Genomic DNA, 12,834 nt, shown 5'->3' with positions numbered 1-12,834 from the left:
CTTTCCAGACACAACCACATGCCTTTTTGGGTCCTCTGCATATATAGTAGGCCACTTGTGTGACATTGGTTGCTAGTACCCACGGGTCATCTTTGTAGCCGATACTTTTGAGGTCCACGGTGGTTAGCCCATAACTGTCCACTGCAACCGCATTCGGTTTGACCCACTAGCAATGGAAGACGGTTATGCGTAGGTTCTGGCCGTAGTCAAGTTCCCATATTTCTTCAACTTGCCCATAGTATTGCCTCCTCTGGCCCGTGTACTCTTCTTCGCCCTCGTATTGAACACCGCAGTTCTGTGCTGAGCTCTTCTTGTCCTTGTCTTTCATGTGGAACCTGTAGCCCTGGACGTCATACCCTTGCCACATGGTGATTTGGCTGGATGGGCCTAACACAAGCCTCTTAATGGTCTCCGTATCTTCATCAGGGCATCCTTCAAGGGGTATGTGTTGCTCTTTGAGCCACTCTACGAAATTGCTCTTGTGATGGTTCTGGACCCATGCCTCCGTGCGTTGTCCATCATTAGCGGCGCGGATCTCTTCCAAGTTCTTTTCAATATATTTCTCCATGCTCACTAACTGATGAAGGATGCTGTAATAAGCTTCTTGCACCATTCGGTTTGCCACATCGGTGCGCACTTTTCGGCCTGTGCACCCCATTCCTGAGGTTTTGCCTTCGTGGTGATGGACAGGCAACCCAATCACCCTCCCATCTCTTATGTACCTCATACACCAGTTCACGGCCTCCTCCGTTGTGTATGCCTCGATCATAGAGCCCTCCGGGTAAGCGCGGTTATGGACGTATCTGTTGAGGGTGGACATGAACCGCTCGTACGTACACATCTGGTGTAGGTACACGGGGCCTAGTTGATGGATCTGATCGACCATATGCATCATTAGGTGTGGCATAATATCAAAGTAAGATGGTGGAAAGCACATCTTGAGCTGGCAAAGGGTCTCCGCGATGAACTCCTTCAGGGCAGGCAGCTCAGCCTTATCAATGACCTTCTGAGTGATGCGATTAAAGAAGTATGACATCCGTGTGATGACCATCTTCACGTACTCTGGACGGATAGCCCTAATCACAATTGGTAGGAACACCGTCAGCATGACGTGGCAGTCGTGTGAGTTGTAGCCGGTCATTATGAGGTCTTTCATGGAGACCAGGCTCTTGATGTTGGAAGAGAAACCAGTCGGCACCTTGATACCCCTAAGCAACTTAAGAAAAGCCATCCTCTCGTCTTGCGTTAGGTTGCAGGCCGCACCCAGGATATCGACTTTGCGGTCTCGGGTGAAGGTCCGGTCTGATGCCCAGATTGACAAGATCCGTCCGTGACTTAATACCATCCTTTGTCTTGCCCTTGATGTCCAGCAGGACACCGATCGTGCTTTCGAAGACATTTTTCTCCAGGTGCATGCAGTCGATGGCATGGGGTGTATTCAGTGTTTTCCAATACGACAGGTACTTGAAGAAAATTGACTTCTTCTTGAAAGGAACGGCGGAGGGGACTTCCTCCGTCTGGTCTCGCTTTCGCTTCCTTGTCTGCTTGCTCCCCTCTTCAGGCGGCTTCTTCTTCTTTCCAAACTCCACCTGATCCATGTCCTTGACCATCTCATACACCTTTGTCCCCCAACTAGTCTGTGTCGGTTGATCACGCTGCGGCTCGTCCTGATTGTCAAAGTATTTGTTCATAATACTTCTTCTATACCTGTGATTTTTTGCGAGGAACCATCTGTTCCTCGTGTACACCATCTTATTGGATCCCTTAAGGTAAGTGTAGCAGGTCCCGTCGATGCAAATTACGCAGCCGGTCTTCCCTTTGATCTGCCCCAACAGTGAGAAGAGACCGGGGTAATCGGTGATGGTGACAAAGATGATTGCTTTTAGTGTGAACTTCTCCTTGCGGGATGCATCCACCATCTGGACCCCAACATCAAATAGTATCTTCATTTCCTCCATGAATGGCTCTAGGAACACATCTATATCGTTGCCGGGCTGCTTCGGTCCGAAGATAAGCATGGTCAGCATAAGGTACCTACGCTTCTGACATAGATGGGGAGGTAGGTTGTACATGGTGAGCACGACGGGCCAAGTGCTGTGCGAGCTGCTAAGCTCACCGAACGGGTTCATCCCGTCGGTACTTAGCACGAACCTAACATGCCTGGGCTCCTTGCCAAACTCCGGGTAGGCCTCGTCGAAATCCTTCCACTGCTTGCCATCGGATGGGTGTCGTAGCTTGCCATCGTCGTTCAGGCGGTCAGCAGATGCATGCCAGGACATGAGCTTGGCATCGTCCGGGTTCCCGAATATTGCACGCAGGCGATCGGTCACGGGCAGGTACCACACCGACAGTGCTGGACTTTTCCTGTGTGTGTAACCCTCTTCTTCATCGTCCTACTGAGCCAAGATCTGTTTGGCCACACTGCTCTTCTTTGCCCCTTTCTTGTTCTTCTTTCGACCACCCTGCAAGCCTCCCTCGTCTTCTGCATCCACGCGACAACCAGTATTTTTCTTGTACCGACTAAAGCCGCAGTGCGGACAACTCGTCAAATTCTCATACTCATTGCCTCGATACAGGATGCAGTGGTTAGGGCATGCATCAAACTTTCTAAGCTTCATCACCACTAGCCGGATCAGCTTCTTGGCCCGATAAGTATTGGCGGGCACCTTGTTAGCCGTTGGGTACGTGGTGGCAAGGTAGCTTAACAACTCATTGAAGCTAGTGTCAGACCAACCATGACGAGCCTTCAACATCAACATATGGAGGTTAAAACAGAGCGCCGTGCACTCCTTTGGACAATCGCCGCCGTCCTTATAGAGAGGATCAACTGCCGCCTGTTTCAACTCTCTGAAATTCTCCAACCACTTTGGGCAACCCAACACAACGTCGTCTTCATCAAAGTGTTTGACTAGATCTTCAACAAGCTGCACATCCTCGGGTTGGCTCATAGTATCCTGACCATCACCACCGTCGCCGGCTTCGTCGGCCATGTCTTGCATTACATCATCCACCGTGATGTAATCACGACAACTGTTGTCACTGTCGGCTGGTGCAGCTGCTGCGGAAGGATCTTTATTCACCGGTGGTGCTGTCATCGTCGACGTCGAAGAGGTAACTCCAGATGCAGCGCCACTCGCACCAACTCTTTTGCCGTGAAATGTCCAGACTGTGTAGCCCTCGATGAAACCATACATGAACAAATGAGTTTGCACCTCGCTGTCTCAGTGGGCTTTCAGGTTCTTGCAACGAGAACATGGACATATGGTTGTCATCCGCTTCAGTCTCTCACGGTGAGCTTTACCAGCCGCAATAAACTTCCTTAATTCAAAGAGGTACCGCGGATCATTCACTCTATCGATCCGGTACATCCATTCCGATCTATCCATCGTATCTGCGAACATTATCCATCACAATCAACATTAAATTAAGAAGAATTAGGAGAAATTGATGATTTTTACGTCCAAAATCATGAAAAAGAGAGGAAATGATGATGTGAAAGATGAAGCATGCATCTATGATGAATCTAAAGTTAAAGAAATACATGACATCATTTTTTCCATTAAAATTGATCTAGATCTAGATCTAGATCTAAAGAGAACTCTAGGTGATGGAAATAGAGAGAGAGGATGGAAGGAGAGAGGGAGAGCCTTTATCAACCTCTTATGATGTCCTCCTCCCTCAAATCCAAGCCCTTCAACTCAAATCAAAAGTTTCCTCAAATTTTAGGGCAAAGCCTCCCCCCATGAGTTTTGAGAGAGGAAGACCCGTGGAGAAGAAGGAGGGTCTGAGGTCTGTATTTGTACAGGCTTTACCACGGCGGGCAACATAAAATGCCCGCCTCGGTAAATCAAGTCTTTACCGCGGCGGGCAGTTTAAAGAGCCCGCTATGGTAAACCGTATTAACCGCGGCGGGCTATTCATACCGCCCGCCGCGGTAAATAACGATTTCCTGCGGCGGGCAGGTAAGGTTGCCCGCCACGGTAAACCAATTTCCCGCAGCGGGCGCCCCGGTGGCCGGCCTCGCTAGCCGGCCACCGGTTAACCGTGGTGGGCAAAAAAGGTGCCCGCCACGGAGCGTGTTTTGGCCACGCTACGCAAATTGATTCCTGTAGTAGTGGAAAGCAGTCTTAGGTATGTCTTGTGGCCTGATCTTAATCTGGTGGTACCCTGATCTCAAATCAATCTTGGAGAACACTTTAGCCTTTGATAGCTGATCGAACAAGATATCAATTTGAGTCAATGGATACTTATTCTTGATCGTTACCGCATTAAGGGGTCGGTAGTCCACACATCCACAAAGATTTATCCTTCTTTTTCATGAATATGGCAGGACAACCCCACGGTGATGAGCTAGGTTGAATGAGACCTTTTTCAAGAAGCTCCTGCAATTGCACTTTGAGCTCAGTTAATTCATTGGGTGACATCCTATAAGGCCTTCACGAGATAGGTGCCATGCCTGGTAATAATTCAATCTTGAACTCTACATCTCTGTTAGGCGGTAACCCAGGCAACTCATCCAGAAACACGTTCGGGAATTCACACACCATCGGAATGTCAGTAATGGTCATGGGCTAGATAGCATTAGCTACATTTTGGAGGTCAAAATCTCTAGGAAGTGGTACTAAGAAAGCATTCTTACTGTCTGGTTCTCTTAACATAACCACCCGAGTGGAAGTATCAATAAGAACTCCATGGCCACTCATCCACTTCATTCCTAGGATTACATCTATCCCCAACCCGAGCAATACTACAAGATCTGCGGTATATACTCCTAGTTGCTTATGGAGATGCGCACATGTCTAACCATTTGGTTGGTGGAGATTTGATTTCTAGATGCACTTATGCAATAACTACCCTTATCTATAGTAACTACCCTCTGATTATGCTTGGATACAAATGTTTGACTCATAAATGAATGTGATGCCCCAGAATCAAATAAAACAACTGCGGGATGTTGGTTCACAAGAAATGTACCCACATTAACAACTTCACTGGTAGGAATTTCTTCAATAGTGGTATAGTGCACATGTCCTTGACGCCCATTGGAATTACCCTGCTTCTAGTTGTTCCTCTTGGGATAGGGACAATTTCTTGCCTAATGGTCGGGCTTGTTGCTGTTCCAACACGGTAGGTTACTGGGTGGAACATTAGAACTTCCTTGTCCTAAGCCACCCTTTGGTAGAGCAACCGAATAGGCCTTGCGAAATACCTTCTGGTTCTGAACAGTTTGCACCTTTTCCTGAGGTGGCCTAAACTTAGGAGCAGGTGGACGAAACTGAGATCTCGCAGCAACTAAAGCTTTTGACTGAGAAGCGCCTGCTTCAAAGGCTCTCTTCCAATTCTTGGATGTAGCATAAATGTTGTTTTGATTGTCTTGAGTTAAGGCATCACTAACAAATTCATTGAAAGTGGTAGACTTGTTATTAGAAAGAGTGTTCATCATCTTGGGACCAAGCCCCCGCCTGAAACTAGCAATTTTCTTCGCATCAGTGTCAACAAATTCTGTGGCATATCTTGACAAATTGTTGAAAGCATGTAGATATTCAGTCAAGCTCTTGGTACCCTGGGTCAGCTTCATAAACTCGGTATGCTTGATACTCATAAGACCTAGAGGAATATAGTGTCCCCCAAAAAGCAGCCTTAAACTGGTTCTAGGTAATGTGAGCATTCTTAGGTAGGGTGGCTCGGTGATGACTCCACCAAATGCCTGCAGGCCCTTGCAACTGGTGGGATGCATACTCAGTTTTCATTGGCTCAGTCAGCCTCAGCAAACAAAACTTTTGTTCAAGTGTGTTCAGCCATTTCTCTGCTTGGAGCGGCTCTTCAGCCTCCTTGAAAATAGGTGGCTTGGTATCTAAGAACTCCTTGAAATCACTATGTTGGTTTGGCTCTGCACCCTGGCGCTGATATTTGCCCTGGGTGACTTGCTGCGCCATGGTGTGCATAGCCTCGCCCATAGCACGTTGCCCTTCAGCTAGCATAGCCATCAACTCTACCGGAGTGGGCGGTGGCGGTGGTGGCAAATCTTCATTATCATGAACATTCAAGCCACTACACCCGACACCATCGTTCCCATTATTCCCACTGGCACTAGAACGGGTGCGAGGCATCTATAGAATTGCAACAATAAGCAATTATTGATGATGTCGGAAAATTGGAGAAGAATTATATAATTATGCCAAACTGAATTTACTAGAGAGAAGATAAATTCATATAATAAAATAGAGGCACAATAATTCATTTCCACAACCATACATCACCAATTATATTACTTAACGCCATTCGCAATGCATTCCGTATATGCCAAATTGCTTGCCAACACAACGGGCATTCACTAAAAGTGCAACCACAACATGGATTACATGTAAGGTTTTAAGAGTACATCAAAGGGTACACCCTAAGATCAAACTAAATTATGAGTTCATTACATAAATGATCGAAGATAGTGAGCTAACGCATCTAGCTAGATACTAAAGCTAAGCTACTCCTCGGGGTGGTCGCTATTGATGTCAGGCACACCATCACCGTGGTCATCCTCAAAAGGCTCAATCTCCTCATCTTTAGGCCCAGCCTTGGCATCCACCTCCATGACATTGTCCTCGGCAATCAACACATTGGGATCTTCTTCCACCGCTAGAGCATCTGGAGGAAGAATTGGGTTCACCATGTTGTTGAGATGATGAACATCCATCTGAAGCCCCTCAACCTGGCGTATAAGTTCCTGCTCTCTGCGATCAAACTCCATTGCCTACCTAGCAGCCTGGAACACCATATGGATTCAGGCAGCCTCCCTAGACTCAGCAAGACAAATAGCCTCGTCTCTCTCCACATGGATCCCCTAAACCTCTGCTATGGCTGCATCCCTCTCAGCAATAGCACCGACAAACTACCCCCGACGAGCTTCCAAGGCTATCATATAATTACCTATCTTATTCTGAGCTGCTCTAACTGCCCTTTGGTGCCTGCGCACATGTTCTCGCATCCTACGCTGTGCAGCCTGTGCTCTTTGGAGCTCTTGCATACAGCTAATGTAGCTATCCTAGAGAAAGTAAAACATCTTCATAATAGCATACATGGCACTCATGGTAAAATTACTACTTCTTGCTCTTTCATCCCAGTCTCTTACCAAAGCATTACCACCTAGTTGGGTCCAAGTAGTTTGCGAGGGGTCCACTCGAGGAAAGGATCTGATAGGACCATTGACAAGCTCATCCCCAAACTCCTGACATATCTCACTGAGGACCTCAAAAGCTACAACTTGGGCACCCTCCCTAGGTGTCTGTCCATCTGACTCCACACTCTAGCCTTGCCACTGTGGGTGATCAGCATGGGCTAGGACAATCACCTATACATCATACCACTGTTCTCCCTTAGTTACCACTTCGCTCCAAAAGTAGCGAGGCGGTTCCGCATACCCGATCGAGTGCAGTACCCTCCACAGTAGGGTGGAAGTTCCAAATAGTGCCAAAAAGATGTCGCTTGCAATAGGGGCTCCTAGGGCTGCCATCTATATCAAAATGGTATAACTCCTATGAGACAACGCGGTCATAGAAAAGGGTTACATAACATAATCTAAAACTTATAAGGGGAGGAACAATGTAATGATATGAATGAATGATTTATCATGATGCATGCACATTCCATACGTCCTCATGAACTTAGGAAAAAAAATTAAATCCTTAACGATATCACGGTGGCATACATACGTTTTCTCAATATAATCGTAACTAAACGAGCTACATGTTTTGTTGTTAGTGTACCTGCAGAAGATTCATTTCAGCCCATCCTAACAATTAAATGTACAAGAATGTAATCTAGGCTCTAGGTTGAATATATGAGAGCGGTAAACTAAATACTTCCACACATATATATATCCATATATATATATATATTTCTGTATCAAAGCTACCCGATGACAATTTATTACCCACAATTAAATACGCACCATACACACATGCAAGCATGCATATACAGCCATATCAAAGCTAGCTCTCCCTGACCGCACGCTCACATCTTGCGGTCAAGCCACTCATTAACTTACCATCTCTACCTAGGCGTAGAGGCATTCGATCCATACATTACCACTCAACTGAATGGCATCCATACAATAGCACGCCGTATGGATAATGAAAGTAAAAAGCCCATCCCATGTTAGTACTTATATAGCCACCTAATAGTCCTTAACTAGGCATAATGGAGATGACCACTGGCATACTTTATAATTTTTTTAAAATAAAACCTTTGTTTTAAATACACATATGACAAGTTTAATGTTGAACCTGGCTCCAATGCCAGCTATAACAGAACCGTCCAATTTATAAGAGCACAAGTACAATAGTAATCACCGAAGCGATCGAACCGTCATACTTGAACCCATATAAACCTCGGTAGTCCGATGAAATCACGAAGGATCTCAAACAAACCAACTACAAACCAAGATGGTACATGATTCAACACAACCAGTCACATGTTACAATAGGTTCACAAATAGTTCTCATACATCGGAGTTTCAACAGAGTTATTACAACCCAAATTGAGAAGTAGCAGAAGCAACATAGTTTTGAAACATCATCAAGATAGTTTAAATACATAGCTAGCTTAGGATCATCTCCAACAAAAGCACATAGGTGAGATGATATAGAATGACCATGCCCTTGGTCTTACTCTCCATCAACTACAGGAGTTATGCAATGCTTGCAGTAACCATGGTACATCACGTCATCTACAACAAATGAGAATAAACCCTGAGTACGAGAATGTACTTAGCTAGACTTACCCGTCATAAACCAAAATAATAAGACACCAAGGAGTATGCATGGCTTTAAAAGGTGGAGTTAGCTTAACAATATTTTGCATAAAAGCTTAAGTAACATAATTTGGAGATTTAGTTCCTTTAGCATCAATTTGAATACCTATTCAATTAAGCATCTCTAGATTAGCACCTATACTAGAGCAATCACTTGATTAAGCTAACAAGCATTAGTAACCATATCCGGTATAAGAATAATGTGAGCATCATCATAACCATCAAGTTTCAATTATTGCTTCTACGTTGCTGCTGCTCAGTCAAGTTCTCACTATTTGGGAGAGACGACGATTTGAATCGATTCCTATCTAGCTAGGGAATTTATTCCTAACACAAACCGAGGCACACCACATGAAGGTAGCCTCAGGTCACCTTTGGTACAATTTAGGACTAACTCGTGGGTCCAATCAATGTCGCACCATCAGAGATTCTACCAATCTGCCAGGAAGATCGGGACCTGGTCCCGCCCTTGGACTCATGCCATTGGCTCTTCGCACATTCTTACTGCCTCCAGTGTGCGCACTTTCACTTATCGGGGACTGACCTGAATTGAGCTACTTGGCTTCGTGGTCGTATCACTAGATCTGGCCAACTAGTGCTAGGCATGCGTTCAACATGACATGAGGACGTATAGCGAATCGGTCCTTAATCAACACAGATGGGGATAGATAGGCACCCAAGACCTCCATGCCTTGTTGCTTCTCTAACACAATCCTGCCCGGTCTCCTTTATTCATTGACGCATGATTATATTCCACTTGAGCACATATAGCCAACCATGATTAGTTATCAGTCTATATCATGCAGGTGATAGGTAATCACCCGACTTCTACCGACTAAGCATGGCTAAGCATATATTCGATCCTAGACCTACATAGGATTCAAGATGTATATATATCTAGACAAGGAAGATATATGCAGCAAGTGGTTCCAATCAATTCCTAGTACTTAATACATCAACATAAAGGACTCAAGTTGATAGTTCAAAAACAAAGGAGGCTTAGAATGCTCTAGGGCTTGACTTTCACAAAGGTTGAGGGCTGGTGATCTGGGCACTCAGGCAACTGTTCACCATCAGGCTCACCTTCTCCTAGGGCCTCCTGTTGCTACACTTCCTAATGCTCTTCTTGGATATCGGCCTCGTACTCCAATACGGTGATTTCTTCCATCGCACCTATTGCATGCATATGCAAAAAGTGAGGATCATGAATGCATAAGAAGGGTCATGGATGACATGTCATGATAATGTGCATGGTTAAATTATGACTATCACATTAGGTCATTAGGATGATAACAAGGTCAAATTCTTATTTACTGAGTAGGTGCATATCTCTTCTCTAGAAATTTCAAGAATCCACACTAAGTCCATTTCTGGACCACAACACAACAGCTACAAGTTTAGATCATAACTAGAGTTCTACTCAACCAAATGCTATGATCCTAGACTTTCTGGAAAGCTTATGAAATTGGATACAACTTTAATTTAATCATCAAAAGCTGATTCAACAACTATCTTAGCCAAAACAGGTAAACTTCCTAGGTCTATCCAGAAATTCATGAGAGTAAGCATTTCGGAAGACCAACCTGTGATAGCTATAACTCTCAAACCATTTGGCCTATTGCCCAGAAATTTTGACACAAGCTAGATAAAGAAATTGCCAACAACTTTGTTATTAACCATTTTTATAGCAAACACCATTTTGCCTATGCAAAACACCTAGCAACAAAATTTGTCCAAAACAACTTTTATAATTGAATTTTAGAGCCATAATATTTTACTGAAATCAAAATTGGGCACAACCAAAGGTACCAATAGTTCATAGGCATCATACACACTCTAGAAAATATGATGGTCAAGCCCAAATAATTTATTTACATGCCTTTATTAATTCATTAGGACACAAAGGTGAAATAAAGAAATTATATCAAAAGTCCACAATAAATTTTTAGAAAATTACATTGGCATACATATGACCCCAAAAGTCTACTGTACAAATTTCATGCTATTTGGATAAATATAGCCATCTCTACAAAAATAACAAGTTGCATTGGCTTATTTTAGCAAAAATAGTTTAGCCTAGTGAAAAGTGTCAAACAATAGATTTCATATTTTTTTAGCTTTCCTAAAACCCATTAACATTGTACAAAAATTTGCATGGCAATATGTTACTTATTTTTATCCTTATGAATTTCCTCAGAAAACACCATTTATTAAAAGATAAATAGAAAGACCCTACTCCAATCAAGTTTACTATAAGTTCAACATTTTTCCTAACTAGAGCAAGTCAACACAAGATCAACAAAATTCGAATCACAATTTTATCGCTTTCCTAGCTCAAGTTATGCATTTTACAAGATTGCAAACAATTGAAAAGCACTTATCTAGCTCCATTTAATTTCCTAGAAAAATATCCCAAATAGTAGGTTTCATATTTTTATCAAATATTACACTTCATGATGAATCCAACAAAATTTGGTTCACCCCATTTGGACATCTACAACTCTACTTATGAATTTTTGAAACATACATTCAAATCTATGAAAACAAATAAGAAATCCAAGACACACAGTGACTGACAGATGGGTCCACTGGTCAGAAGGACCCACATGTCAGCGATACGAAAATAGAGGAGGTGCTTTGGCTAGCCATATCTCACCGGTGTCAAGATCACTAGCGACGACGGTGACACCAAAGTGTCCCCCTAACCAAGCCGTGTCGGTTGGTGGTGAATACGCTACCTAGGGTTCATCGAAGACAGCTCACCGGCGGCAATGGCGCACGGCGGAGGTAGCATGGTGGTACACCGTTGTTCTTTGGCCACCACGTGCTCCAATGAGGTGCGCTACAGCTTCGCAGGAACCAAACAAAGCTATCTAGGGTGGTTGGGGTTCTAGTGAGGTGGCGGTGAGCTCTGCTCACGTGCATGGCCACGCGGCAGCGATGGCATGGTGGTGCGCGGCCATGTTCTAGTGCCATTAGGGCGGTAGTGTCTAAAAGGTCACCAACGTGAGTTCCTACGACCTAAAGAGGTGACAAGATGAGAGAGAGAGAAAGAATGAAAAGGCTCGAGCTTGCTTTGGCCATGACGAGCATGGAGCTCGGTGGTGCTCCGACGAGATCACCGACGGCGGAAATGGCAAAATGCGCTCCTACCTAGACTCAAAGTGCTTAGCAAAGGGTTGGAGGTTGAAGAACAGAACAAGGCGAAGCTGTTGGCATGATCAATTGGAAAATGGTGCGGTGACAGTGGTGCTACACGACGGCGAAGCTGGCGGCAGCAATTGTGAGCTTAGCATCACCTGGTGGGTGCGAGAGCGAGCAAGGGAGAGGAAATGAGTGAGAGAGAGCAGACGGGCGTGTCGTGGTGATGTTGAAGCCTTCCCTGGCCAGACTGGTGGGGCACACACCAGCGTATGACTGCCAGATGGTGAGCATGGCCTGACAACGGTCGGCCACCACCGGCCTGCTCTGACTCGGCTTATGCCGTTTCAAAATGACTAAAACCACCTCCCTCCTCACTCTCTAACTCTCAAACCAACGTGATTCAGCGAAAACTATAATAATCAAAGTTGTAGAGCTACATGTAAACTCCAACTTTGCTTAAGGGAGCAACATCTAATTTGCCATAGTTTTCAAAATACAAAGCTCCAAAGTACGGTACATTGAAACTGAAAATCAGTCCTAGACTTAGAAAATTTTCAAATTTGAAAACAGTATTTTATTGCTACTTGTGAGCTATTTTTGAGCATGCTATGCACAGAATTAGGTCTTGACCCAAAAAATAAAAGTTGTTACCCTAGTCAAGTACTACAACTTTGCTTAAGGGTGCATAGACATGCAAAGTATTTATGCTATAGTTCAACTTAGGTCAAACATGCAACTTGAAAATGATAGCTTACACTATAACCATGACTTAGAGGCCAATTGGGTCGAAGTCATGAATACCAAAGTTTTTCCATATGACATTCTAAACATATTTAAGGTACCCCTAAGGTCCCACAAGCATTTTATACATTAGTCACATGTAA

At 44.4% G+C, this 12,834-nt stretch overlaps 1 protein-coding gene across 1 annotated transcript; it reads right to left on the bottom strand.

The window, feature by feature from the left end:
* Positions 1 to 5,095: 5,095 nt before the first annotated feature.
* Positions 5,096 to 6,110, bottom strand: LOC136515713 (uncharacterized). The gene is made up of 2 exons (XM_066509232.1): positions 5,708 to 6,110; positions 5,096 to 5,607 (listed from the first exon to the last, which is right to left on the bottom strand). Exons 1-2 carry the CDS (start codon positions 6,108 to 6,110, stop codon positions 5,096 to 5,098), a joined length of 915 nt encoding a protein of 304 aa, XP_066365329.1.
* Between the last annotated feature and the right edge of the window lie 6,724 nt (positions 6,111 to 12,834).

Source organism: Miscanthus floridulus, chromosome 17 (genome assembly GCF_019320115.1).
Source record: "Miscanthus floridulus cultivar M001 chromosome 17, ASM1932011v1, whole genome shotgun sequence".
Classification (NCBI taxonomy): Eukaryota; Viridiplantae; Streptophyta; class Magnoliopsida; order Poales; family Poaceae; genus Miscanthus; species Miscanthus floridulus.
Note: the sequence above shows the minus strand (reverse complement) of the source record. Positions and strands in the feature narration are given on the sequence as shown.

Coding starts and splice junctions, on each gene's coding strand:
- LOC136515713 (XM_066509232.1), bottom strand. CDS start 6,110: ATGCCTCGCACCCGTTCTAGTGCCAGTGGGAATAATGGGAACGATGGT. Junction 5,608..5,707: donor CCAGTTGCAAGGGCCTGCAG/GCATTTGGTGGA, acceptor ATATTCCTCTAG/GTCTTATGAGTATCAAGCAT.